General features: G+C 52.8%; 8 protein-coding genes across 8 annotated transcripts; 3 read left to right on the top strand and 5 right to left on the bottom strand.

The window, feature by feature from the left end:
- Nucleotides 1-3,633: 3,633 nt before the first annotated feature.
- Nucleotides 3,634-4,670, top strand: BDP55DRAFT_555209 (uncharacterized protein; the record flags this gene model as incomplete). Its single annotated transcript, XM_060569466.1, has 2 exons — nt 3,634-3,976; nt 4,180-4,670. The coding sequence occupies 2 exons, from the start codon at nt 3,634-3,636 to the stop codon at nt 4,668-4,670; spliced, it is 834 nt and encodes a 277-aa protein (XP_060428035.1).
- A 1,971-nt stretch (nt 4,671-6,641) lies between these two features.
- On the bottom strand, nt 6,642-7,022 carry BDP55DRAFT_730171 (uncharacterized protein; the record flags this gene model as incomplete). The annotated part of the gene is made up of 1 exon (XM_060579657.1): nt 6,642-7,022. The coding sequence occupies one exon, from the start codon at nt 7,020-7,022 to the stop codon at nt 6,642-6,644; it is 381 nt and encodes a 126-aa protein (XP_060428034.1).
- Nucleotides 7,023-11,542: 4,520 nt separating this feature from the next.
- On the bottom strand, nt 11,543-12,353 carry BDP55DRAFT_196479 (uncharacterized protein). Its single transcript, XM_060565916.1, has 3 exons — nt 12,044-12,353; nt 11,737-11,945; nt 11,543-11,660 (listed from the first exon to the last, which is right to left on the bottom strand). Exons 1-3 carry the CDS (start codon nt 12,224-12,226, stop codon nt 11,654-11,656), a joined length of 399 nt encoding a protein of 132 aa, XP_060428033.1. The 5' UTR covers nt 12,227-12,353; the 3' UTR covers nt 11,543-11,653.
- Nucleotides 12,354-12,829: 476 nt separating this feature from the next.
- BDP55DRAFT_555398 (uncharacterized protein) lies at nt 12,830-14,139 on the bottom strand (the record flags this gene model as incomplete). Its single annotated transcript, XM_060569491.1, has 4 exons — nt 12,830-13,454; nt 13,540-13,607; nt 13,667-13,741; nt 13,849-14,139. 4 exons carry the CDS (start codon nt 14,137-14,139, stop codon nt 12,830-12,832), a joined length of 1,059 nt encoding a protein of 352 aa, XP_060428032.1.
- Nucleotides 14,140-15,125: 986 nt separating this feature from the next.
- On the top strand, nt 15,126-16,899 carry BDP55DRAFT_695106 (major facilitator superfamily domain-containing protein; the record flags this gene model as incomplete). The annotated part of the gene is made up of 2 exons (XM_060577428.1): nt 15,126-16,393; nt 16,869-16,899. 2 exons carry the CDS (start codon nt 15,126-15,128, stop codon nt 16,897-16,899), a joined length of 1,299 nt encoding a protein of 432 aa, XP_060428031.1.
- A 713-nt stretch (nt 16,900-17,612) lies between these two features.
- BDP55DRAFT_705256 (Hydantoinase B/oxoprolinase-domain-containing protein) lies at nt 17,613-22,069 on the bottom strand (the record flags this gene model as incomplete). The annotated part of the gene is made up of 9 exons (XM_060578029.1): nt 17,613-18,954; nt 19,005-19,119; nt 19,171-19,690; nt 19,754-20,534; nt 20,592-20,665; nt 20,722-20,957; nt 21,015-21,671; nt 21,732-21,959; nt 22,012-22,069. The coding sequence occupies 9 exons, from the start codon at nt 22,067-22,069 to the stop codon at nt 17,613-17,615; spliced, it is 4,011 nt and encodes a 1,336-aa protein (XP_060428030.1).
- Nucleotides 22,070-22,811: 742 nt separating this feature from the next.
- Nucleotides 22,812-24,695, top strand: BDP55DRAFT_613327 (major facilitator superfamily domain-containing protein; the record flags this gene model as incomplete). The annotated part of the gene is made up of 5 exons (XM_060571223.1): nt 22,812-23,120; nt 23,185-23,316; nt 23,378-23,618; nt 23,678-24,289; nt 24,349-24,695. The coding sequence occupies exons 1-5, from the start codon at nt 22,899-22,901 to the stop codon at nt 24,693-24,695; spliced, it is 1,554 nt and encodes a 517-aa protein (XP_060428029.1). The 5' UTR covers nt 22,812-22,898.
- BDP55DRAFT_668849 (fungal-specific transcription factor domain-containing protein) lies at nt 24,687-26,952 on the bottom strand. The gene is made up of 4 exons (XM_060575259.1): nt 26,529-26,952; nt 26,447-26,467; nt 25,716-26,386; nt 24,687-25,649 (listed from the first exon to the last, which is right to left on the bottom strand). Exons 1-4 carry the CDS (start codon nt 26,605-26,607, stop codon nt 24,789-24,791), a joined length of 1,632 nt encoding a protein of 543 aa, XP_060428028.1. The 5' UTR covers nt 26,608-26,952; the 3' UTR covers nt 24,687-24,788.
- Between the last annotated feature and the right edge of the window lie 5 nt (nt 26,953-26,957).

Raw genomic sequence — 26,957 nt, 5'->3', positions numbered from 1 at the left:
ACGACGTTTGAAGCTTCAAGCTTTCTTTCTCTTGTGTCCCCTTCGGTATGTGCGTGTGCGAGAGTGTGTCTCTACTCACGATGGTTGGACGCAGTGCAGAATCATCCGATGAGCTCAAAAAGGGTCCAATTAAGGTTCCACGGTTGTCCCCTGAAAGAGTGGAAGGGGGCAACTGGTGGGCAAGGGGGGAGAGGGGGGAAAGAAGAGACGAAGGGAGTGAGAGGATTCTTCCCCTTCGACGTCGAATTGCTCCTCGTTGTCTTTACTGGAAATCCGACGTCAATGGTTTAAAGGATAGACAGAAAACAGCGTTGCATGATCGAAAGAGACTCGGACGGGGGGGACAGGGCACACGGTCGCTCTTCTACGGATAGATTAAACGAGAGAGAGACCCGATAGATTGTCGACGAGAGTCAGAAAGGTACGAAAAAAAGGGTGGTTTGTTGCCAAGCTTCAATTTCCCGTTCGGTTTGTGCACATCCTCGATCCGTCAGTGACATTGCCGCTCCCTTATTCGTGTCCCCTCGTTGCACTTTGTACATAACCGGCATAGCTGGGGAGGCGAAGCAAGCTTGGATGTGGGCCTGAACAGTTCAAGCCAAGCTCGAGCTCTTGCTCGTACGGAAACAATCGACAGACCGAGACTCTGTAGCGGCAGCAGAGTGTCTTTCCCTAGAGTTCTGGTCCATGTTCCAGCGCCTCCAACGCCTTCTCCAACGGCGGCAAGAAAAGGAGAGTCAGTCCGAATCCAGGGGCTAGCTGGTAGTTAGTAGTTAGCACGTTAGTAGATAGTAGATAGTGGTAGTAGTACCATACCGTATCTATGGAGAGGAGAGGAGGCGAGAATGCAAAATCACTGGCCAGTGACAGCTTGGCGGCTCTTCCACCTGAAGATGATGTGAGATGGAATGCCCACGACGATCACACATCCAATCCCATCACATTCCAGCCGCCGTACCTGCGTATGGGATACGGGGCCTATGGGCCGCCGTGGCACCAAGAACGGCCCAAGCCGGCCGTTCCTGTCCAGCCAATGCCGGTACCTCTCTTCCCCCTTGTCAAGCTGAGGAGGGATGGCACGCTGGGAGGGGGGAGCAAACCATGAGTCCGTGACAACTTTGGCAGCCCTGACAGCTCTCTGGCAGCTCTAGCAGCGTTGGTCCGCGCCGTCCGCGCTCCAATGAAGGGTCGTTTTCGTTTCCTGCACTGCCCCAAAGGTGATATTCGGTTGCCTAAAGACTGGCATGATAGCCCACGACTGGGTGACTGATCCTCTCCTCGTCCTTCTTGTGCGCGAACCTGCGGCCCAGAGACGGAAGACCCCTCCTGTGAAACGAGACGAGACCCAGTTGAATCCACTACGAGTGCCCGGCTTGGACAAATCAGTCTTGGGTTGGGCGGCACGCACGGCGGCTATACGAGTATCTTCACTGCTTCCTCTGCCCTATTCCCTTTTATGTACTCACAGATTCACAGCGTGCTGTCAGAGGAAAAGAAGCTCAAGGGGTCTGAATCGGGCAGAATGTGCGACCCCGCTCCAAAGCATAACTCTATGCATAGCTCAGGGGTAGCCCCGTGAAAAAAAGAATGCACGGCTGCTATCTGCACAGTAATCAGCATCTAGCGATTCAATACTACTACCACACGGCAATGTCGAGCCGAGATTGGCTCCGGTCTTTGCCCAACCCGACGGCGAGGCCCATACGAGAAGGCCCGGATTGTGGGCAAAGCCATGGCGGTTCAAGGTTGTCTCTACGAAGTCTGCCCCAACTAACTGTACCGGTCGCTGTTAGTGTAGAATAGTGTAACCAACAGACTAGCACTAATGTTGCGATGTTGGTCAAGATCAATGCTAAATCTCAATTCGTCCGAAAAAATCCACCTGATACTGAGAATAGAGGTCCCTACCAGTATCGATACAATTGGCCAACCTGTCTCGCGATTTCACCTTGGTTTTCCATCGCTATATCTACATCACATCGCTTGTCTGTACAATGCGAAGAGGCATCCTAGGCCCACGTGATGTCTTAAACCCGCTTGGTCCCGGAACCGAAACTCGGTGATGGGCGCTGCTTTCGAATCGCAAATCGGACGAGACTCTCCAAAACTGATCCTGAGCAGAGATTTGATTCTGACATGGAAATACCTGAGTTTTCCTTGTTGCAATCTCATACAAGGGGCTGAGGCTGTGAACTTCACAGCCCCAAGAGGAGAGCGATTTTCTGGAGATGAGTAAAGTGCCACGACAATTGGCAGCTTGGCGAGACGTTGGCAGCAACTATAGGCCTCCTACGAATGATTGAGGAAATTCGCGGAAACGAGAAGTCTTGCTTTCCCCCCTCTTTCTCATTTCGTTGTTAACAAACGAAGAGGTCGGATATTAGAATTGTAGAGAATTCTATCAAAGCAATGATTCACATTAAATCTTGGCTGAGGTTGCTAGATCGCTATCTCCAAGCCGTGCTCATTGAAAGCATCATGCAGCCTCTCCTTACCGACCGTCACTACCCCAACGCGCACCAATACCCTCAAACATTAACATGGCACGAATGGTTTGGACAACCAAACCTTGGTCACTTTCTGTCAAGATCTCTTGAAAGTCATTGAGGTTCCAACACCAGGGGGGGTATTTGATCGCCAAGACTGGGGCAGTCGTCAGCTCTCAAGATTGTCCATCCGGCGGATACCACTGCGCCATGCCCCCCCCGGAAAACTCACAACACTCGACCCCATTAGTATCTCAGCGACTTGAGCTACAGCCTGAGAGGATCGAGGTATCTTGAAATATGAAGTCTAGATTTACTTCATATTGCGTCACTCCATCATGGGAAACACGGCAACGCGCCAGAGCCACAAAAACCCGCCGTCCCCAATTGTTTCGTCGATCAACGCGAATCTCCCTCGCGGGTCACAGTAAATTAGACGGGCACTCTCTCGATCGACCTGTAACCAAGATTGCGAGGCTGTGCTGCTTGTCTCAACCACGATCCACGCGGCAGCGATTATGTCACAGGTCTGGTCAAACAAACATGCAAAAATGCCAAAATGTCAATTTGTGCCAGGACGAAAGTTCATATGGCAAAGCAGCTAACCTCGTCGGCGTTGATTCCCCAACAGCACCTGACTCACCGAGAGAACGCCGTCCCTCATTGACGTCCCATTCCGCAATAATCACGTCGCCATCGGCCCTCGTCAGTTGGATAGAGCCCGACTTATACATCCGTAAAGCCGCGTGCGTGCGTGGCGTGTAAAGGCCGCGAGCTCACCGTACCCGCGTCGGCCAGTAGTAGTGCAAACCGCCGATACCGTGCATGCTTCCGATTCGGGCTACCCATGGACTGTTGATTGGGCTTGAGCGGGGGCCGACATCGCCGCTCTGCGCAACTCGGTGTCGCCATGTGCCGAAAACGTGAATGATACTAATCTTTCTGAAGTGGGGGAGAACTTATCCCCCCACGGGCACTGCCGTTTCCCTTGTTCAAAGGACTGAGATAGACATCGCCATGGGATAACTTCACAAATTAACGCTGCTCAATATCCGCTCGACTGCTCATTCAATTCAATCTAGAGAATAGTCAGCCACAAGCTCGTAGCCAACGCCACAGTCACTCATCATCCCCGAGAAAAAGCACAATGACTCTCGGCCCTCAATGCTGGCGCTGCCGCAAAAAGCGCCTCCGATGCGACTCCTCCGTGCCAACCTGCCGGAAATGCATCGCCGCAGACACAGAATGCCCAGGCTACGGCGACAAGAGGCCCATCGCCTTTCGAGATCCGCTCGTCTTGACGCAAAAGGGCGCCATCATCCGGGTGCGGGATCGGGAGCCGGAGAGCCATCGCGACCGTGACCGGGGAAAGACACGGAGCAGCAGTAGCAGTAGCCCACCGGCGTCCGTTCTTGGCATCGTATGCCGATCGCCAAGAACGGCCGGACCTGTGATGGAGTTGAGGATTGCGGCTGATGCCATGGAGTATTGTGGGTAAACGCCATCCCGTGTCACATATTCACGTACCGAGTATATTCCTACACCTCACTCACTCACTCAAACATCATCGCTCACTTACTACAACGAGCTCACTCACCCACACATCTCACTCACTCACTATCCGATTCTCCCCCTCACATATTCGCTTCGACATCTTCACTAATAAATCCATCAACTAATTACCCATCAACAGATAACCACCACGTAGCACCAGACCTAGTCCCGTACTCAACATCAACATCACCATACCAAATCTCCCCCCTCCAAATCGCCTCACTCGCCCCCTACCTCCGTAACACATACATCTCCATCGCCGCCCTCCACAGACACATCAACGGACAACCCTCGTCGTCATCATCATCAAGTATCTTATCAAAGCTCCCAAACCAGAACAAGACCCTCGCTGCCTCCACATCCCGCTCTCCATTCAGACAATATGCATCAACATCGGGCGCTACATCCGAAGTGTCCAGACTCATGGCGGGAGGCGACTTTAAAAGCGTCCACTTCGCATCCCAAGCCGCCGCCTTACAAGCCCTAGGCCAAGAACTCTGCGCATATCACCAACCTCACGAGACCAGCTCATCGGCCACCGCCGAAGATCCGGGGCCCAGTATCCTCCTCGGCATCATGGTGATGCTCTCATCTCAGGTACCTTCCCCACCACATCCCTCTATCCGGTAGCCCCACGAACTCCTCCTCGCCACCTTCCCTTCCTCCCTCCCTATCCCTCTCCTTGTCCTCGCTCTCTAGTCGAACTCTTCAGCCATGACCAAATTCTAACACCTCTCAAGATCCAATTCTCAGCCTACGCCCCTTGGCAATCCCACATCACCGGCGCGTGGAGCATAATCCTTACCCACGGGCCCTTCGCAGCCGTTGCAAAGTCAGACCCAGAACTCTGCCGCCTCCTCCAACAATTCGCAATCTTTGACATCTTCGGCACATCCACCTACGGGGCCATCACCCTCAACGAGCCGTCCGTCGCCCGCACGATCTTGGCCAGACAGGAATCCTACGAAGCAATATTCCAAGAATCGGATACAAACACTCGTAACCCTTGGAGGCTGGTGCCCAACGACCTGGCCAAGGTACTCATTCGCATCAATGGGCTACGAGCACGGAGGGCGCTCTACCCAGAGACAGAGAAGCCTCTCCCGGACGAATTGTCCGCCGTGCTAAAGTATCTGGATACCTCACCGCCAGAGAAATGGGCCGCTGAGATCTCGACGACTGCAGAGGCATGGCTGGCGCCGAGTAAACTGAGTCACGACCAGGAAACAAAAGACGCCTGGGTAGCACTGATGACGACATATCATGCCGCTGCCACTTTGTACGCCATCAACAGTCTCGCAGGCCTCAGAACCACACATAGATCAAGCACCGTCTGGTCAAAAGAAGTCTCATCCCATCTCGCAAGCAGAGAATCAGCAGCATACACCGCACTCATCGCAAGTCTCCGCGTCCTCTTCACCCAAAGAACCCAGCGGCATCACCCGCATGCCAGCAAAACACCATCAAACTCCATCGCAACCAGCGCAGGGCTGTTACACAAATTCGTCATCTGGCCAATGGTCATCGGCGGAATCCACTCAGCCCTCATCTACCACGACGAAGAGACCAGAAACTTCATGTGCTCGGGGATGCAAGCGGTCGGTGAAGAATTGGGCACAGTAAGCATGATAGACGGTGCTCGTCTCGTCGAAAAGCTACAGCGTGAGGCAAAGCACGGTCGCAAGTTCTCGTCATGGGACGAGCTGTTTGAGGGAGCACCCTTGTTCTTGATGTGATTGTGCGTCTTCCTCAGGACCCAAGTGTCACCCAAGGGTCACCCAAGGACCAAGTCGCGGGATCCATTGGGAGCTTGGGACCATCCACCCCGCAAAACGGGATTTCGGGGTCTCGCCCCTCCAAGCAACACCGGGTCAGACAGCCAAGCGTCGCCGATGTGTCCGGGACGATCGTCCGAATACTCTGCATGCCTTTGAGTTGCAGCCGTTCGAGCCGCGGCCGATCACTGCCAGTACCACCAAGGATCTGAGACACGGAACGGCATCCAGCGTTTGCAATCTCTCACCAAATTCCTGCGTTCATCAAACATGGTCTTCTGATTGAGTATTCCTTGAGCATCACAAAATAGGGGCACCGAGACAATAGTGTTTGAAGTAGTCATATAATCCGTTGGATATGTACAGGAGAAAAGGTGCGTGCACGACGCCGGTAAGCTGAAGGGTATCTGTCCCGAGCAGCAGTCAAGATTACAAGTCGGTGTAGTGTGTCCAGACAAGCAAGGACCAGCGCCGGTGCGATTCTCACACAGCGTCTGGCGATGTTGGGAGCAGTAGGTGCAAATATGCATGCGGCATGTCGGCCAATGCAAACCTCCCAGCAAATAAAAAGAAGAAAAGAACAAGAGCAGGCCCCCAATGCTAATGCAAGCGCCGCTAAGAGACGTGACGGAAAATGGTCGTAAAGTGCAATATGCCAATTGCTTTCAAGCAAAACCTCGTCGTTGTCGAACCTCGAAGACTCGCCCCGAGGGTAATCATGTTGCCGTCGTGAGATCGCTGCCCTGATCTATGTATCGTCCATTTCAGAACTCTTTTCTTTGTTTTTTTTTCTTTGATCGGTCCAAGTAGCGTAGGCCAGACGCTTCTACCGCTGGATCTCGCTGACGCTGACGCGGCTTGACCTCCAGTCGTTGGTGGGAGTCTGCTTCGAGGACCCGAAGCCGGGCATGGAAGCGAAGCGGCTCAATCGCTTCTTACTGGGCTCGGTTTGTGTCGGGGCGATGGCCGGCGAAGCAGGCTCAGCGTGGTGTAGGGCATTGACTCGTGGTGATGAAGACTCCTTGCTGGTGGTCGTGCCGGCGGACGAGGAACCCGTAGATGTGGGGGTTTGGTAGACGTACTCGCCGTCGACGTAAACTGCGTTGGAGACGAAAGTTGAGCGACGGTGACGGCGACGAGTGTAGCGCTGCTCCAGACGGAAGAGCTCAATCTTCTGCTGAATGCGTTCAAGAATACCGGGAGCCATTGTGAATGATTTTCGAGCGTAGACGGTCGATGTAGGTTTGTAAAGCGTGTTGTACTGGGGTTGTTCGAGGATTTGATCTTGCTCAAAGTTGAAGGCGGGACGAGGCGAACTCAATCGACTCAACTTGGGATGAGATGGTTGAGCAGGTACAGATGACGGGACGTGATGTACGGGAGGACAATGTCTGTGAACGGTGGCAGACGCACGTCGTAATGTAGGGGCGCAACAGATCAGACGAAAAGCTTATCGGTCGCGGTAGGAATGGGGGGGGGAATGGAGGTCGCAATCTTGTGACACAGATGTCTCTGGTGGCTCGGATGTGTTGCAATTCCCCTTTTCTGCCGGTTGGCGTTTGCGGTAAGATGTCTGTCGTATTTTGAGAACAGATTGGCAGCAGGTGTCTGATAGTGGTGCCGTGATCGGGTGCTTTGGCTCTTGGATTTGTTCTTTTTCTAATTCGGCACTCTGTGGCTAAGAGTAGCTTGGTGTCTGTGACCTGTGTTGGGAGTCGGTGCGGGAGCGAGGGAACGAGAGGTAGTCAAAACGCCGGGCTTCGAGACCTCTTGGGGTGGTTTTGGTTTATTAAGGTGAGTTAAGTTGGAACGAGCGGACTGGGTGGGAGTATGTGTGTGCGAGTGAGGGAGATGTTGTATCCGGTCTGGAGTGGTTGGGCTGGGTTGGTCAGGATGGATAGAAAAAGATTGGAAGAATGGCGGCGGCGGCTTGGCCCAAGGTGGTAAAGTGAGTTGAAGGAAAGGTACCTTTAGGTCGGGCCGGAGGGTGAGGTGTGGTCGGGTGTGCGTGAGGTGTGTGCCGTGTGGTGTGGTGGTGGAAAGGGAAGAATGACAATGTGCAAGGGAAAGGATTGGATGGCCCAGAAGGGAACTGCCAGAGTGGAAGGGGCCAAGGGGGGAAAACTGAGGTACTTTGAAAGGAGGGGAAAGAGCGACTCGTGCAGGGAAAGAACCGTCTACGAATCACGGATTCAGCAGATAGGAAAGGTAAGTACAGATACGGTTGCAGCTGCAGGAAGAGAACCTTGATAATACTGTTATGGATGGTTGGAAGGCACGTAGGGTGGAAGGGAAAGAAGAAGAGGAGACGGGAAGGAATGGTGTGGTGTGTGTGTCAACTTGCAATGGAAGGAGCAGGCGTAGGAAAGCTGCAGGTGGCAGGTGCAGCAAGACTTCTTTCCGAGACTGGATGAATGGAGTGGGGCAAGGTGAGGTGCTTGGGCTTCTCGAACCTGGTACGGACACAGACGGGGTGGATTCCGTGGGAGGGAGCACTGAAGCACTTTGATGAGCCAATCCAGAGGAGTTTGCACAATTGACAATGGGAGTCGCTGGTGCAGCACTGGCGCACTGCAGACAGGTGCAGGTGCAGGTCTGGGATATGCATATCGAATGTCACCCTCAGCGTCGCGCCTGGATGCATCGAATGCTCATTCTCAGAATCTCTCAGCCATTGAGAAGCGCTGGAAAGATGGGAAAAGATGGAAAAGCGACGGGTCCCCCGATAGACCGGTTCATGCCTCGTTTCTTCCTTGCCAGTTCCTGCCCATCGTTTCCTCTTCGAACAATAGCGTGGGATTTGTATCCACTCACATGGATCCACTAATCTCTAGCCGACCCCGCTCTACACGCAATTGTAGCCAACGATATGGCACCAGCCGGGACGCATTCCCTGTCCCGCCATGTGCTCTCCTGCCCTTTCCCACTTGCTCTTTCCCAAGCTTCACAGCCCCCCGGACGTTGCTTCTCTTTCTTGCTGTCTGCTCCGAGTTTCGTTCCTCTTCCGGTGGAGTTCCCTGCACTTGCGGCCATTGCTCCCAACTTTCCCAACTTTGCTCGCGCAATTTGTTGGTTTCTTCAGCTCCGCCTTCGTTTATTTGTCGTTAGTTTTCTCGCAGTTTGTGCCTCGTGTCGACATGGCCGTTTCAATCCGTCTTGATGTCACGTTTTCTTCCTTTTTCTTCCTCCGCCTCAACCGTCAGCCTCCAAGGACCGGTCCCTAACTAACTGACACGAACCACACGAAGCAACGGTGGTGGAGGCTTAGAGGACTAAGTCCCGAGTCTCCGTCTACTTCCTTTTGGATGGTTCGTCCGTCTCGGCCCGTTGTCAAATAATCCACAGCTGGTCGGAGAACTCCAGAGTCGAGACGGGGCATTGGATTTCGACACTTGAACGCTGCTCCCAAACGGTGATCCGCTGCGTCGATCCGGCCTGGAATGCTCCACGATGCCGTTGGTGCTGCACCAGATGTTCCGTCCGGGTATGCTATCCTGTCTCCCGTGCCTTGCTTGCGTGCTCGCTGACTTTACTCACAGTCCAGACTGAAGACAGTCACTGCATACCATCTCAATATCCTACAGTACTTCCCCAACCACGTCTCAGGGTCCCAGGAACGACGAATCCAGATAACACACCGAACTATCACCAAGTTGTCACCCACAACCGTCGACCATGATACCATCGTCCTCATGTATGCCCCTCCCGCCCCTCCCCTCCGCCACCTAGTTCCCCTGAACCTTCGCGTTCGGCGTAACATCGCTTCATGAGCAATCGGTGGGACCAACATTCAGGGGTTCGTCCGCTTCGATCCCCGCCCTCCGAGTCAATCACCCCGGCGAAAAACTCGCCCTTAAGCGATATTGCATCTGCGCCGTCGGGTCAACCAGTGTCGTCAGTGCACTACAACCTATCAGGCTTCAGCACGCTCGTTTCTCGATCCCAGTTGACCGGATTCTGGATATCGGCGATGACTTCAAGACAGGTCTGAAGGAACACGTCTGATGCACTCCCACGTGATATCAATCTCCTTTGAGAACACTCGGGTTTTTATTGGTTTACAGCAGGTATGACTGATGATTATAGGTATGGCTTGTTGCAGTGCGAATCTCTGCCGCACATATTTCGCCAGCCTAAAGCCGCCTGGGTCGAATTAATATCAACCTCAAACGGATATACAACCACCGTATCAACCATCATCGGTCTCCATCTCAGCCATCGTTGCCTCGCAAAGATCGTCTTCCAGCTCGGGACACCGTACTCGCAAGCATTCCAATATTTCGACGTACCCCCCAGAACCATCGTTGCCGTCTGCTTCTTGTATAATATGCTCCAAGGCAGAGAATCCAAAGGGCTCCAAAGGCCGCCGTAGCGCCGTGATATCTACTCCCGGGCAGCCGATCAAGGCTTCCATCGCCTCCATGTTCGCGCTCGTCACGGCATCAACCAGTGGTGTTGACCCGTCATTAGCTGTAACGTCAAGTTCGATTGAGGGCAGGTCTAGGGCAGCGTTCAACGTCTCCCGATCGCCGTGACGAGCAAGAATGTGCAACGCTGTCTCGCCGTCTTCGTTCTGCACATTGAGCTGATCCTCAGGTGCTCTGGAGAGGAGAAATCGGAAGAGACCGTGTCGCTTGCGAGATGCTGCAACATGAAGTGCTGTCTGCCGTACCTGGCGATCGACGAGAAAGTCGACGCCAGGATACATTGCCAAGAACCTAGCTGTGGCATCGTCATCTGCCTTCGCGATAGCGAGATACAACGCAGTGTGCCCGGACTCGGACGTCTCTCGGTTCACGTATTCCTCGTTCTCCTCCTCTCCATCGTAGTGGGCCTTTAGAATCGCCTCCACCACATGTGCTTGCCCGCGAAGAGCCGCGACGTGCAAGGGCAGCATTCCGTTCCGATCTCGTGTCTCCTCCGCCGGCCGGATCTCAGGGTGATAGCGTAATTCCGCGTAACAAGCCTCGCACCCGACCGAGGCCGCGAAGTGGAACAGCGAGAACCGTCTCCGAAAGATCCGATGCCACGGCTTGGCGCCTCCCGGTTCCAGGAGTCGATGCACGACGTCCGGCCTGCGGTCCAAGATCGCGGCGTGGACTAGGGTGAGCCCTTGGTTGTCCTTGAGGTCCGATCCGACGTGGTTGGTGAGGAAGGCCAAGTCATCGAGGGACCAGCTGCTGGCTTTCGGCGGGATGAGGGCGAGATCTCGTGCCAGTATGGGGTATTTCGCGCCTTCTTTGACCAGAATATCGTGGGCCCAGATCTTCGCGTATGGCTGCGAGTCTGAGTAGAGATCGCCTGGCCCGAAGAGGAGGCATCCAACAACCGCATGGGGGACCAACTTCTCCCATTCTGGGCCGAAGCCCTGTTCCACGTAAGACCAGTCGTAGAGTCCGAACTTCTTCAGGAGAATCGGTAGCCTCGAAGAGAGTGTGGTGGACAGTGAGGCTATCGCTCTCAACGTAATAGTCTCCGACATGATTGACCTGGACCGGAAGAGTAGGTCGGAGATTTGTTCGCGTATGAGTAGTCGATGAGTTTCTACTGGACCATCTATCATCGGACGCTTTGGCAAATTGCCGTGCAACTCGGTGAGAGCATTCTCAAACAACATCCTCTCGGCCAGGCACGCGGGTTTGCCGTGTCCGAGTCTCGTCTTGAGCGCGACCGATATTCTATCTTTGAGAAGAGGTAAACTTTGATGAAGACCCGAGACGTAAGGCACATCGAGCTGTGCCTGGGCTCCAGGTCCATGGCTTTGGCAGGGGGTCTTTTGGAAATCGAGAATATCCAGCAGAGAGTTTCTCTGGTGATGGTGGACCTCATATACGCTGTTTAGAAGCTGGACTGCGGTAAGTATATCCATCCTGTATCTTACAATTAGATGAGTCTAACAATCAAACTGACACCGGCCTTACAGATCTTCGCAGTTCCAAGCACTACTAGAGCCATCGTGACCTTGGCTATGGGATCCATGTCCTCCCGGGACGCGCATCATGTTTTCGGACTCTTCGTCGCCTGGGACCTGTCTTCGAGTTCTTTTCTTAACTTCTCCAGGTGAGCATTCCAGCCCTTTGGACAGACAGCGGTCGCACTTTTGCGGCCATGTCCGAGGTTGTGGGAGGCACTTGGTATCACGCTTGTCAGCAGATTCCCAACCGAAGCCCTGGACGCTCTGTGACACAGGCAGGACCCGAGTTTGTGTTCGGAAGGGGAGCGAAATACCTTCAACTTGTGTTGTCTGCAAAGCTGGCACTTTTCGCTGTCCAGTTTCCTGGGAGGCTTCTTCCTTTTGTTAGAGTCATCCTGGTAATCCCTAAGATTTGGCGACGTTTGCAGGCTGGAGGACGAAGGTGCTGCAGGTTGTCCAACCGGCGATCCGGTATTGATGCCCGGGTTGGCCGCCATGAAAACTGTAGAGAAAACTAGATCTCAAGAGCTTGTAAAGCTTGCGAACAGCTCTAGTCTAGTCGAAGGTCGAGTAGTCTAGGAGAACGGACTGCGCTCCCACTTATTCACGATGATACTCATAAGGCTGTCATCCGGACCGGGGTTGACCATCGCACTTGTAAGTGCGACACAGTCCTTCATGCACGAGAGCGGGACAGCAGTGGGGTTGACGAATGGCGTGGCCGTCGCACTTTCACCGCACTTATCGCACTTATGTCGCACTCCAAATCGGTACGGATGCGTATGATCATCGCACTTTGCTCACCCCATCGCACGCATCGCATCCATGCCGGATCCTTGTCAACCTTTTGTGAGGCTCAACTTTGGGCACAAGAATCGAGTGCGGGGTTGATGAAGCGAAACTTTGCCAAGGTAGGGTAAGCTGAGGTTTTGCTATCTCTCGCAAGCCAAGTAATTCTCAACTTTCTAGATAGAACACGCACACGTAGCCTAGAGATATACCACTTTGCCCATACTTGGAAGCGTGTGAAATGAAATGTTGACTTTGCGACTGTGAACCTCTCTCATGTGCCTACCTGTAGATCACAAGAACAACGTTCATTACACCTCTTCGTCCTTATGACTGCGTCCATGCTCCTCAGGAAACGCAGGCTCAGGCCTCGATCCATACGGTATAATCCTTACCATATGCCTCCTCTCACCCTCCCTAAAATCCGGCACGGCACTATGCGCCACGCTCCTCTGATCCCACACAACAACCGACCCAGCCTCCCACCTAATCCTACAGCTAAAATCCAAACTCTTGATATGATTATGTAAAAACGCCAACAGCGCATCCGACTCCTCGGGCAGGAACCCCTCCACCCGCCTCGCAATCGTCGGGTTCACAAACATACTCGGCTTTCCTGTAACCGGGTGCCGGATTACCAATGGATGCGTCGTGGAGACAGCTTCGCGGAGGGCGCGCTCTGCGCCCACGCGCGCGACTTCGCCTACGGAGGCTGAAGTGTGAAAGAGGCTGAGACCGCGGAGGGTGGCGCGGTAGGCGGGGGAGAGGGCTTCGTAGGCTGCTGTTAGGGATGTGAAGGCTGTGTCGCCGCCGCCGGAGGCTGGGGTCTCGAGAACCCAGAAGAAGGTTGTTGAAGGGGTGTTTGGGGTGAAGGTTTGGTCTATGTGCCAGAGGTCGTAGGTTGTGCGGGGACCGAGGAGGGTGCGGAGGTTGCCTCTGACGTCGTGAGTGTGAGTATATGTATGAGTCTCGTGATCTTCTTGATCCTGGGTGGGGTGTAGGGGGAGGTAGTGTGTCTTACGCTTTCTCATCGGCGTAGACGACGTGAAACTCTGGGCCTGTGCCTTCTGGATATCCCATCGTGGGATGCTGTGACCGGGGCAGATTAGCGAATGCGCTCAAACTAAACGTGACCTCTCGAACCGTACCTTGTGCAGAGGCCCATAGTGCCTCACAATCTCCTTTTGCCTATCAAACCCAATATCGGCAAAATCTTGGTCTCTCTAGAAAGACACGCACGATTAACATACTGTTCCTACACAACCATGGCCTGCCTCAAGCAAAGGCGTCACCACCATCATCATATCCCCAATTTCTGACGGAAACTCACAAAAACAAGAACGCCTCTCTCAGCAGCTAATAGCGCTACCTCGTCCAGATCCGCCTTGGAGAGCTGGCTAAGCTGGATGCCCCGGACCTCGGCGCCGACGCGGGGGGTGATGTTCTCCACTTTGGCGGCGCCGCCGTCCCGGAAGATGGAGGGGGAGGAGGGGGAGGAGGGCTGGGTGGCTTTGGCCCGCGCGCCGGGTTCTTCGGCTTCGAAGAACGGCACGTCGATGGTCGGCTGAAAGCCGTCGGGCCTGGTGGGGAGGTAGGCTGGGTACAGTGGTTCGGTCGGCATGCTGTCTGGACGTGAGTGCGTGGCAGCGAGGGCGGGAATAGTGAAGCACGCAATGCTTGAGACCGGACTGTCTAGAACTTCACGGTCGCGTGTTGTCGGTATATGTATCCAGCTTTGCTTGCAAAGCCGATGAGACTCAATTGGTTATCGCGTCAGTTTTCCTCTCACTCGATCGGCGACGTCCCGACAAACGTGCTGGCGGTTTCCGACCAGCACGAAGTCCACAGTCGAATGGTAGATGCAGAATAGGTCTCCTTTCATCATTCGGCGGGACACCGACGCGTCACGGCATAAGCCGGCGAAATGGCGACATTTTACATTGTATCCCTGCCCACCGGCGACGCTTCCCCGGAGCTGGGATGGCCCATGGAACGCTACGATTCGGTAACGAGAAACAGAGTTTTGGCTAACGGTTCATCTGAATTTCTGCAAAAGTAACTGGCCGTCCAACTTTTGGCACTTCTTCCCGCTCCCGTTCCCGTTCCTGTTCATGTTTCTATTTCATCATGAAAGATGGTGATGTTGCCATTTCATACATTGCCCAATATCTTTTAAGCATTGTCTTGAGCGTCGGTGTCATCCGACATCTTGTCGGGATCTGTCCGCTTGAGGAAGTAGTCTTGGTACATGGCGATGGCGAATGTCGGTTCAACGATCGAGTTCAAATACGACCCTGAAAGCCGCTGTTGAAAGACCAGTTGCTTTTTGAGCGATCGGTATCTTAGCCATCGAAGCCCTACCTTCCGTTGAGACATCCCTTTTGATCTCGCAACTATCCATCAGAGGAATATCACAAGGCATCACCAACAATGGTAAAGACCGAGCCAGGAGTGGCCTCAGCGGAAGCCAGTCCCAACCTCACAAAACCTTCGATCCCATGGCTAGCTAAGATCCATCCCTATTTTGAAGATGCAGAACATGTCCTCGTTCTCAAGCTCGACCTCCTCCTCCTATCATGGGCCTTCATCGCAGGCCTCATGAAGGACATGGACCAGTCCGCAACGACAGCAGCCTACGTCTCAGGCATGCAAGAGGCCCTCTCCCTCTACGGCAACGAACTTGTCGAGTTTACGACATACTTCTCCATCGGCTATGCCCTCTTCATCGTCCCTTCTCAACTCATTCAAACCCGCGTCCGCCCGTCCCTCTGGTTGCCATTCTGCGAAGTCGTCTGGGGCGCCATCACCCTCGCGACCTTTGCCGCCAAGAACGCCCGCACCGTCTTCGTTTTGCGCTTCTTCCTCGGCGTATTCGAGGCGACTTCGTGGCCGGGCATCGTGAACCTCATATTCAACTGGTATACCCCCTCCGAACTCGGCAAACGTCTGGCCATCTTTGGCGTAAGTAGCCAGGCCGGCAGCATGTTCCTCGGCATCCTCCAAGCCGCGCTCTACAAGAACCTCAACGGCGCACACGGCCTCGAGGGCTGGCAGTGGCTCTTCGTCGTCTCAGGTACTATGACGATCGTGTGGGGTCTCTACGGGTTCCTGGTCATCCCCGACGCGCCCACCACGACCCGCGCCCTCTGGCTCACTGCAGACGAACGCGTCCTCGCCGCATCACGCATGAAGAAGTCCGGGACGACGACCCAGGAAGTCATCAAAGGGAAGGCCCTCTGGTCCCGCGTGCGGAAACTCTTCACCTCGCCCATCACGTACCTATTCCTCGCCGCATACCTCCAATTCGCCTGGTCTCAGCGCGCCAACTCGTATTTCTTACTCTACCTCAAGGGCCTCAAGGCCGCAGACGGCACGACGGCGTTGTATTCTGTCTACACTGTCAACCTCATCCCGCTCGGCGGCTACGCGATCTCCATCGTAGCCAACATTTCCCTCAACGCGCTGAGCGATTGGAAGGACTGGCGGTGGCAGGTCGCCATCGGCGCCGCGGTGCTTCAGCTCGTGGCTACATCTGTATTGGCAGCCTGGCCTGGCGGAAGGGGGACAATTATGACGTTTTACTTCTTGACGTTTGCGACGGCGGCTTGGGGATATGCTCTCCTCGCATGGCTTGCCATCATCTTGCGCAAGGAGCCTGAGGCGAGATCGGTGATTGTTGGACTCGCGGTTACGCTTGTGTATGTTGGGCATGCTACGATCCCGCTTCGGGCGTGGAGGACGGCGGATTCACCGAGGTATCCTATCGGGTTCCCGCTGGCGGCGGCGTTTAGTGTTGGGAGTATCGCTTCTATCCTTGGGATGTTGTGGTATGTGCGGAAGTATCCCGATGTTCTTGATTTTGGTCTCAATTGGAAGTCGTTGAAGGAGGCTGGGGAAAGTGTTGCGACGTTGGAGAAGGTGGATGTTCAAAGCGACGATGGACGTGAGAACCAGAAGGGGTCTACCACAGAGGCGACAAAGGCTTTGTCATGATAGGTACGACCTCAACTCTTTTCCTCATAGTTTCAAATACCATAGCCTCCCATAAAGTCTAAGGATGAACGACTATATCCCAGAAAGGTTCCGCTGCGCTCTACGAAACTTGATCTTGCGTCGTCAGTCGACGCCGGGACTGATTCGACTCCAGCTCCATATCCAGACCTACCCCCGACGTTCGAGTGAATACGCCGTCTCGTACAGCAAAACGGTCAGACTTTAAGGCTATCGCCAGGCGGCCCACGTCATCGTCAGTGGCAACTCTCGCGTCGTTAAGCAAGTCTGCCAGCTCGGGGCTGTCTAAAATCTGCGCAACAGTGTGCCCCACATTCTCAGGCAGACTATAGCGCGTAGACCGGAACAACAAGGCAGCTGTAACGAATGAGGCCAGGAAGACGGCCAAGATTTCCACGACGGCTAGGTACCCCCTAAAACGCCATGGGTTTGATGTCAACTCAAATGTGACAACTTCCGCGGTGTCTGTTCCGGGAGCGGCATAATTGGGAGAGAACGCGCTGAGAAAGTCGCAGTAGACAAGCCGCGCGAGGGTAAAGTACACCGCCTGCATTGCGCGTGCCGGGGATCCCGTCTCGGCAATAGGGTAACCAAATAGTCGCTGATACACTACGTCGCTGGTACCATCCTGAGAAAGCTGTTTGGACGTTGTCCAGCTGGAGCCAGGAGTGGGAATATCACCTGCGTCTTGTGTGGTTGCTCTGTTCCTGTCGTCATGCGCCGAAAGTATTCAACTGATTACTTTACCTTGGTCGGCGAAGCTTATGTCCATGGAAATATGGACGCTGAAGCAATCGAAGATTCTGATGTTGCAGATGACTCCTCAGACACAGTGGAATTTCGTATTTTGTAGATGGCGCAGCTGAGAACTCGAAATTATCACTTTCCTGGGCTTTTTGTCCTTCAGTTCATTCTCTTCAAAGCTAAGCTCGACGGCTGCTTCTTTGTTTGAGCATGATGACCGTTGTTACTGAACAGCATAATTCTCACGTTTCTCAATCATTGTAGCTACTCAAACGGATCTCCGAGCGTGAAATCATCAAAACGATGGGTCTAGCACTTATGATCTACGTAGTACTCAGTTCAAGATGAAGCCTCCTGTGCGGTAGCAAAAGCATGAAGACTGCCTGTGGCTCTAGGATGCACAGTCTGACCTGCCCAAGGACTATCGGTGCCGTTGAATCCATCATCCTGGAGACTTTGCTCATCCGGAATACCCCAGCCTCCTCCTCCTGGAGTGTGGATCACACATCGATCGCCTGTCTTCATATCCACCTGACCTCTGGGCCCGATACTGATCCACCTCTCATCGCCATCGTCTGTCTTCTGCACCCAGTAGTTAGCACCAGACTCTCCATTCTCCCCGCCCATCATCCCGTACGGCTGGTGCACACGGCGCTCAGAGATAATGCCGTACGTCAGAGGAGCCCGACACTCGAAGTCCCGCACGATTCCACAGCCTCCCCGGAACATTCCATCCCCCCCACTATCTTTTCGGATAGAGAACTCGCGGATAAGAACCGGGTAACGCTTCTCAATAATCTCAATGTCCGTCGTTCGGGTGTTGGTCATGTGAATCTGGACGCCGGAGGCGCCGTGCCAATTTGGACCCGCGCCCTCACCCCCACAAATGGTTTCACCATAGCCGAAGCCGAAGCCTTCGGAGTTGTCGTCCTTAGAATCCTCCGAGGAGGCTGCAGGATCAACAGAGTTGCCAAAGAACCCGAAACAATTCATGCACCCCTGCGATCCGGCAGCTGCTCTGAATGCCTTGAGAAGTAGATCGACGAGTCGTTGCGAAGTGAGGGTGTTCCCGCAACAGACGGCCGACTGTGGTCCAGGATTCAGGAAAGTGTTCTTTGGAAGAATTACCTTGGTAGGTGCAAGGCAACCTTGATTCAGCGGGATGTCGGATCCGATTAGCAACCGAAGAGTGTAAATCAGAGCCGAGTAAGTGATCGCAGGCGGCGCGTTCATATTGGATAGCATCTCGCAAGACGTGCCGGTGAAATCGAAGGTACCAAAGCCGGCTTCATCAATGGTGATGGACACTTGCATCCGTGAGCCATTGTCAAGGTAATCGACAGCCTTCAGCGGCTTCGAGCCGAAGCGTCTGTATGCGGACGAAAGGAATCTTCGGACGGAGACCTCGGCGTTCTCTTGGATCTTCGCCATATAAAAGTGCACCACGGACCTCCCAAACTCGTCCATGAGTGCTCTAATGAGAACACTTCCCTTTGTGTTTGCTGCGACTTGGGCCTTTAGGTCCGAGAGGTTGTCTGGCAGACGTCGAGAGCCGCTGCAACCCGGGAAGAGTCCAGGGTCAAGGAGGATCTTGACAATGCCATGTTCGTCGAACTTGCCGTCGCGTATCAGGAAGAAAGACTTGATTGCAGCACCTTCTTGCCAAAGTTCTGTAGAGTCGCTGTAACACGAGTCAGCAAAGGGCTACGATACATACAATGGAGTGCTTACGGAGGCATCGAGTTCCCCTTTGATCCACCAATGTCCAAATGATGACCCCTGGATGCGGTGTAGAAACATATCGTCTTGCCATCCTCGTCGAACACTGGGGTTATCACCGTGATATCTGGTAGCATTTAGTCTGCTGCTACATTCTCATCGGATCTCAAGAACCTACCTGGGAGATGGGTTCCTCCAGCTTCGGGGTGATTTGAAACCAGCACATCACCAGGACGGAGATTACCGCGATGCAACTCATGCTGATACTTGACCGCATAGCTCATGCTGCCCAAATGCACTGGTACATGCGGAGCATTTGCAACCAGGTCACCTACTGGACTGAAGATAGCACACGAAAAGTCCAATCGCTCCTTGATGTTGAGCGAGATACTTGTTTTTTGCAGCGTGCGTCCCATCTGCTCCGCGATGCTCATGAATCGATGTCCGAAAATACTCAATTTCACTGGGTCAACAATCAGCTCCTTGGTCTGTACTGCATCGCTCTTGCTAGTATTTTCGACGAGATCGATCACTACGTGCGAGGTCAGGATCTTTGCTTCGGCTCCGGGGACGACAACGATGGTTTGGGTGTTATCAATGACAATTGCTGGACCCATAATCACAGCACCAGGTTGCAGACTGCTGAGCTGGATGATCTTGGTAGACTGGAGTCCTCCAGTGGTGAAGAAGGCATCCGTCTGATAAGTCATTAGTGTGTGGCCGAATAAACATAGACTTCGCAGTTGAAATTTCGGACTTACGAGGCCATTTTCAACCTCCGGGGCACCCTTGAAAGACAGCGATACAAGCTCTTCAACCAAGCATGCATTATCACTGCTGGAATCGTCCGCTTTTCCAACTCCTCGGACGCGAATGTCGTCAACGTGAACCTTTCTTGTTCTGGGAAATGTGAAGGATAGCTCCCGTAGGTGCTCCCGCTCAAGAGCCGCCAACCAGTCTCCGTCATCTGGTTCCAAAATCATGAAGTTCGTGTCCGTACCATTGTATCTCATATTAAGATACGATTCGTATTCGATTGCTGATTGCTCGATATTCTGTGCTAAAAGACCACCGGTGGCTTTGTCCTTGAGGAAAGACAACCTAGCGTTCAACCTCGGCAGAGACTCCCCTGCTAGCATCTCAGAACTGGGCTCTTGAGCTTCTTGCACCACCTCGGCAAGTGCCATGCCATATGCTGACAGGATGCTCGAATACTTGTGGATGACTATGCGTCCGATTCCAAGCTTTTCAGCAATTTCGCAGGCATGTTGACCACCAGCGCCACCAAAAGTAGCCAGGTTGTGGTCGGCAGTTACAAAGCCGCGGGCTTCAGTCAAAGCACGGATCGGCCGGCACATAGACTCGTTGGCAACGTCGATGAAGCCTATCGCAACTTCATGTGGCGTCATGGAGCGGCCAGTGTCAGCATTGATCTTCTTGGTGAGCTCTTCAAATTTCGTTGCTACGATATCGGAATCAAGAGGTAGGTTCTCGTCCGGGCCGAAGATCGCAGGGAAGTAACTCGGAATGAGTCGACCGAGACTATGGTGTAGGATATCAGCATCCCGCTTCCTGAAGCGTCACATTCAATGTACTCACAATAGATTTGCATCAGTCACTGTCAGAGGACCGCCCTTCCTGTATGAAGCAGGACCAGGTTGAGCACCTGCACTCTGCGAGCGAATATCAGCTAACGAGGTTCATTGATAGGAGGGACGCATCAACTTACTTCTGGCCCAACCTTAAACAGGCCACCTCGCCAAAAGAGCATGCTTCCACCACCAGCGGCAACGGTATTGATGTCTAGTTGGGGACTTTGGATAGAAACGCCAGCCGTAGTGGACTCAAAGACATGCTCTAGAGCACCACCGTACCGACTGACATCTGTTGATGTACCACCCATATCAAAGCCCACGATAGGGGACTCCCCGTCGTAAGACGTTCTAGCATAACCGACAACACCGCCTAAAGCACCAGAAGATTAGCATCAACAAGGGCCGAAAAGGATCAAGGGACAAGTACCAGCGGGACCACTCAAGATACCACGCAGCCCACTGAAGGCTTTGTGACTGACTAGGCCACCGTCGCTCTGCATGAACTCGCACGAGATGTCATCGAGGTTGCCATCTTGAAACTGCTTCGCAAAGCCTTCGACATACCGCACAATTTCCGGAGTCAGGTACGCATCTGCCGAAGATGAGCTGCCACGAGAGATCATCTTGATCATGTTTGCGCCGACGCTCGACGATGTGGAAATATGGCCAAAACCGAGCTCACTTGCAATCTCTGCAACTCTGTCCTCGTGGGCTGGGTACATGTAAGAGTGTGCAAGGCAGATTGCCAGCGTCTCGATGCCCCTAGACTTAATCTTCAGCATTTTCTGCCGGACCTCGTCCTCGTCGAGGGGCCGGACTACACGAAGCAAGTCGCCGGTCATCCCCCTAACGAAGAGTCCAGGGGACTCTTTGGGCTGAGTGCGACTGCTCTTAAAGGCATCCTCATCGTAAGCTTCCACAGTCAGGCGTTCAAAAATTTCGACAACTTCATCGTATAGAAGCTCTGGCTTGCGGATCCCAAGGTCGAAGAGCTTCGGCCTGGACTGATAACCAATATCGAGGAGGTCGCGGAAGCCCTGATTCACAACGAATGCATGCCGAGTTCCTTTACGCTCCAGTAAAGCTTGAACGGGTGTTAATCGGTATTTTTGTGGACGTAGAGGTTACAGAGGAAGTCACCTACCGTTCGTGGCCACGGTAGTGCCCATTCGAATGGAGCGGATGAGATCCTTGGGAATAGGAAACCGGCGAGGAATAGCTGTGCCAGACACCATTTCCAAGACACGTCGGATGCCCTCTGCCGGTGCGTCGTCATAATTGCCGGGGTCCACTGACAGCAGTTTCAACACCACATCACTCTGACCCGGAACTGATGCCCAAACATCTGTAAATGTTCCGCCACGATCTAGTCCTGTGAGTTAGGCGGTTCCAAAAGCGCAATTCTCATTTTCAACCCAACATACCAATCGCGAACTTGACGCTTTTAGGCTGGATATCACTCGAGTACAGTCCTTTCGCCATCCTTGTCTCATGAAATCGTAGTTGACTTGTCTGTAAAAAGCCTTTGATATGAACAATAATTGCTAGATTAAGTTTGGTTTTAGGTCGTCCTCGTGTTTGATGAGAGCCTCACTACTGATGTGGCCTCATACTTAGCACTTTCTTCCCGCTATCGACATCGGACTTACATATCCGAAAATGCATCAAAAGATATGGGCCCCAACTTGAGGCCGTCGTTTCGGCTTGCCATGCAGCTTGACTCCTATCATTGACGGGCATCGTCGCATGCATGCCGATGATCTGCAGCTTGTACATACTAAGCGGCACAAGTGGGGTATGTCTTCTTGGAGGTTGGATAGAGTGGGAGGGTGTGATAAGCCACCACCCGGCGCTACCCTAAGCACGTCGCCTCGGCCTTCCTCGTGTCTGAATCCTATCAACGGCTGACCGGGGAGTGGAGACCGGTATCCAGCCGCAGGATGAACATGGATGACCCAGATGATAACATTTTCCGAGGTTGGTTGGTATGCCTGCTTTACGTCTTAGTTGACTGCGAGATTAGCTGGGACTGCCGGAGGACTCCCTGGTTCAAAATGATAGTCATGGCTAGGGTCGCTGATAGACGTGAACGTCATGGATCAGACCCAAGCCTACACACCGTCAAGGGGAGTGCTAAGCCTGGATAGACCCTCCAACGGTTATAATACCTGCAATGTCCAGAGCATAAGGTCATCTGCAGACGAAGTTTTCGCCGCCTCTTCATCCATCATCAGCTGTTATTTTTGTTCGCTGAGAGTTTGGTGCTTGCTCCAGTGGATACCAAGCAGGTTGCACGGGTTCCGCTACCAAAATGGTCGAAAAGAAGGAAGCCCCAAGCGGCCATGCCGACGAAAATGGCATCCAGCCCAGCGTCTCCAATACACAGGGCCAGTCTGAGATTCTGAAGTCGCCCCAAGATGGAGTCCTCGATGAGGCAGCGACATTCTTGGCCAATGCTGATGCATTCCCACCTATGACGGCCGAGATGGAGAAGATCATCGTAAAGAAGATTGATGCATGGATGATACCCTTGGTAGGATTTATTGAAACTCTCTAGCCCAACTGCGTGACACGATTCTGATTATGCGAACTCACAGCTATTGTTCACCGCAACTCTCGGTGCAGTCGACAAAGTGCAGATGGGGACAGCGTCTCTGTATGGGTTCCAGACAGACAACAAATTTGTTGGCCAACAATACAGCTGGCTAGGGAGTGTACTACCCTTAGGAGTAAGTGGGCCAAGAGATAGTTTTGACCGAGCACTCAGCGCGTTGATGTTGACAAAATTAGCAATTGATTGGATATGTCGTCGCTTCGTATCTTGTTCTCAAGTTCCCACCCGCGAAGTTCTTATGCGGATCGTCGTTACTTTGGTCTGTCTTAACTTTGCTACATGCTCCATGCAGAAGTTGGTCGGGGTTCATGGCATTGCGCTTCCTCATGGGCTTCATTGAAGCGGCCATTTCCCCATCTCTCACTATCCTCGTATCCAGTTTCTACACCAAACAAGAGCAGCCTCCGAGGAATGCGAGTAAGCTATGGACTTTGAACAAAGTGATTCTGTAGCATGTAATGATATCCCTCTTTCAGTTATCTTTGCATACTTTTCATCGGTCTTCAACGGCTTCTTCGCCTGGCTTGTAGGCAAGATCCCGGACTCGGCCCCACTCCTGAAATGGCAGTATCTCTACCTCATCACTGGGACCATCAATGTCCTGTACTCAATCTTCATCTGGTTCACGCTGCCAGATAGCCCCATGAACGCCCGCTTTCTGACCGACGAAGAGAAATATCACGCCACGAAACGCCTCGCAACTAACCGAACGGGCATCTCCAACAAGGTCTGGAAATGGGACCAAGTGTGGGAAGCTCTCTTGGACATAAAAGTCTGGATTATTTTTGTCTTCAACATTTTCATCAACATTCCGAATGGCGGGCTCGTCAATTTCGGAAGCGTCATTATTAACAATCTCGGCTTCACTTCGCTCGAGGCGAGCTTGCTGACCATGCCGTTTGGTGTTCTGGCTACCTCCAGTGCATGGGCCTTCAGTTATCTGGCCGCTAGATGGCATAATCGAAGGACGTTGGTAGCGTGCATCGCTCTTATGTTGCCGATCTTGGGCACTGGACTTGTACATGGGTTTCCCAGGGCAAATGTGCCGGCGCAAATGGTCGGACTGTATTTCATGTACTTCTACTGGCGTAAGTTGTCATTGAAACCCTGGAAAATCACATGTAGTCGCTAAGAGATTCCATATTAGCTCCTTACGTCGTTGGGATATCGCTTCCACAAGCCAACACAGCAGGTCAGACGAAAAAGGCAGTGTGCTTTAGTCTGGTCCAAGTTGGCTATGCGGCCGGCAACTTGATCGGACCCCAGACATTTCGAGCCGAGCAAGCATCCAAGTATTCTGGAGCCATCATCGCGATGTTGACTAGTTACGGTATTTCTGTCTTGCTGATGCTGGCATATTGGCTCGTCGCCGCCTGGGAGAACAAGAGACGGGACAAGAAGTACGGCAAACCTCAAGAACTGCAAGAAGGAACCGTCGATGGATTCGTGGATATCACGGACAAGGAGCAGAAAGACTTCAGATATACCACTTGAGTATGTAGGCCAAGGGACAATCCCCGAAGGAACTTTGCAAATAACAGTGAAAAAGATACAGCAAATTGCATGAAGACCAGGAATCAACTGGAATTAAGCCAGACTTATGGCATCATAGCGCCCCTCTAAAATAGCCCATCCTTGCTTTCCGTTACAAGAGTCAATATCTCGTGCTTTCCAAACATTCTCAACGATTAGCCTCGCTTTTCTGACGTTTCCTAACTGCCGTGTTTGTTGTAATAAGTGTAGTCGCTTCAGTATCAACTTCCTGTCGCTATCAGATTCTGAGCGGACTCCAAGTGTCGCAACTATAAAAAGTGGCCAAAGAACAGTATTTGTCTGAAGAGAGGTATACGGAAGAAGTCCTAAGATCTTGCCTGTGAGTCTGATCATGTGTGCATCCGAAGGGTTTGAGTCGTCAACTCTCGCGTAAAAGTACAACAGGCACGTGAGTCTTTTCAGCTCTGAGACTAACCAGGAATTTTCTTCTTTTGCAGACTTGGGAGATAGTTCGCTTGATGATGGAACTGATGTGTCCTTCAATAGGTGCAAGTTTCTTTCGATTGCATCTCGCTTTTGGTGCCAGGAATTCGTCCTTTCAAGAATGTCATCGTCGCTCTGTAGTGCGCCGCCAGCACCACAGGAAGCATGGCTGGTGAGGTCTGAAATTTCAGATAATAGAGATGTCTGACGCCTTGAGCAGCCTGAAAGGCTTTCAAGCGCAGATCCCTTGCTGTAGAGGAGATGACAGAGGCTGCTGGTGCTGTCTTGAGTCACCGGATTCGTTCCAGCAGTTGAAGCAAGGGCGTCATGATATGTGAAGTAGGCAGCAGCGAAGTCAAAAAGTTCACTGGAGTCAGATGATATGGCTTGGTTTGATACCAGCTCATTCATCAAGAAAGATTTGCCGAAATTGGCATGAACTTTCCAAGCATCTGAGCAATCATGTAGGATCTGAAATCAATTAGTACATGCACACATATAAGTACGTCTAGCTGTAGTGAAGCCAGAACGACTTACCTCGAAGAAACACATCATCATTGTGGAAGCCATGATTTCTTGGGCAAGCATACGTTTCGCATTCGTCTTCACATCGGCTTCCGAGTAGGCGAACACGTGGCCGCGCAATAGTTCCAGAGCTCGGTTTCGATGATCCCAGATTAGGACAGTACTTTCGCCATGCCCCAACACCTGCATTTGTTGGGCTGACGCGGCCAAGATGGCCTGCATGACCGGGCCGTCCGGCGATGATGCTGCAATTCGAAGAATGATCTGACGGTATGGATTTTTATCACAACTCACGACACATCGTGGAGCTATGAACTGGTCGAAATAGTGCCACAAATGGGCTTCTTTATCGTGCAAACCAATTGGAGACAAAGTGAAACGTGGTGATGATGACGAATACCTCGAGATTTTGTCTGAGAGTATCTTGCGTGCCAATTTGGTTGACGTTTCATGCACCGGCATGTCGATGATGACCCCGGCAGATGTACCTTCAAAGTCATGTGCGTGACTGTTTAGAAACATCCACTCTTGAGCATCTCCATCAATATTTGATGATGATGAATGTCTTCTGGAAAAGCTTAGCTGCAGCAGCTCCCATTTCGAGGCGGCTTGCCAACTTAGTTTGACTTCATATTGACAGGCTAGTCCCAAACGCTGACAGTGATCGCATATTGGATGTTGTTCTACAGACTCGGTCAGATTTCAGCCTGATCGAAGCTTCCAGTGAAAATATGGGAACGAACCGGGACATTTCACATGGCGTCCTGTGATGCATGTAGTTTGAGCTGGCTGGCATTACTTCGTGCTAACGACCAAGTTACTTACCTCTGCATGTGCGGCAACCGCTTCTCGCCCGGAAGTCCCCACCTCTCCGCCGACGCGCCGGGCTATTGGGGTCGGACATGCTCAGTATATCTTCCCTCTACGGCACGACATAAAGATTGGTTTTCGCTAGATGGTTAGGCGAGGAGATGGTGGTTCCCTCTACGAAGCTATGACATGTTGATGGGATGTTCCGTGTTGAACTGCAGATACGACTTCGGAACCTCGAACAAACACGATAACAGCCAGAGGTAGAAATTGCCAGCCACAGCGGAGGAAGGCCGACACAGTCTCCCTGCCCCGCAGATACATATACCACGTGATGGTAAAGATAGGCGACGATACGGACGGAGGGAGGTTCAGTTCGGCTTCGGTGTGAGGGTGCCGACAAAGTGGCACTAGACTAGGGTTGCCGTTTCCACTTCCCCGCGG

Source organism: Colletotrichum godetiae (genome assembly GCF_030913485.1).
Source record: "Colletotrichum godetiae strain CBS 193.32 chromosome Unknown BDP55scaffold_28, whole genome shotgun sequence".
Lineage (NCBI taxonomy): Eukaryota > Fungi > Ascomycota > Sordariomycetes > Glomerellales > Glomerellaceae > Colletotrichum > Colletotrichum godetiae.
This window is presented reverse-complemented; position numbering and strand designations above follow the sequence as displayed.

Excerpts from the sequence above, each read along its gene's own strand:
- BDP55DRAFT_196479 (XM_060565916.1), bottom strand. The coding sequence starts at position 12,226 with ATGGCGGCCAACCCGGGCATCAATACCGGATCGCCGGTTGGACAACCT. Across the intron at positions 11,946-12,043 it reads GCAGACAACACAAGTTGAAG|TGCCTCCCACAACCTCGGAC; the intron begins GTATTTCGCTCC and ends CGTGATACCAAG.
- BDP55DRAFT_668849 (XM_060575259.1), bottom strand. The coding sequence starts at position 26,607 with ATGTCCGACCCCAATAGCCCGGCGCGTCGGCGGAGAGGTGGGGACTTC. Across the intron at positions 26,468-26,528 it reads CGGTTGCCGCACATGCAGAG|GACGCCATGTGAAATGTCCC; the intron begins GTAAGTAACTTG and ends CATGCATCACAG. Across the intron at positions 25,650-25,715 it reads TGATGATGTGTTTCTTCGAG|ATCCTACATGATTGCTCAGA; the intron begins GTAAGTCGTTCT and ends AATTGATTTCAG.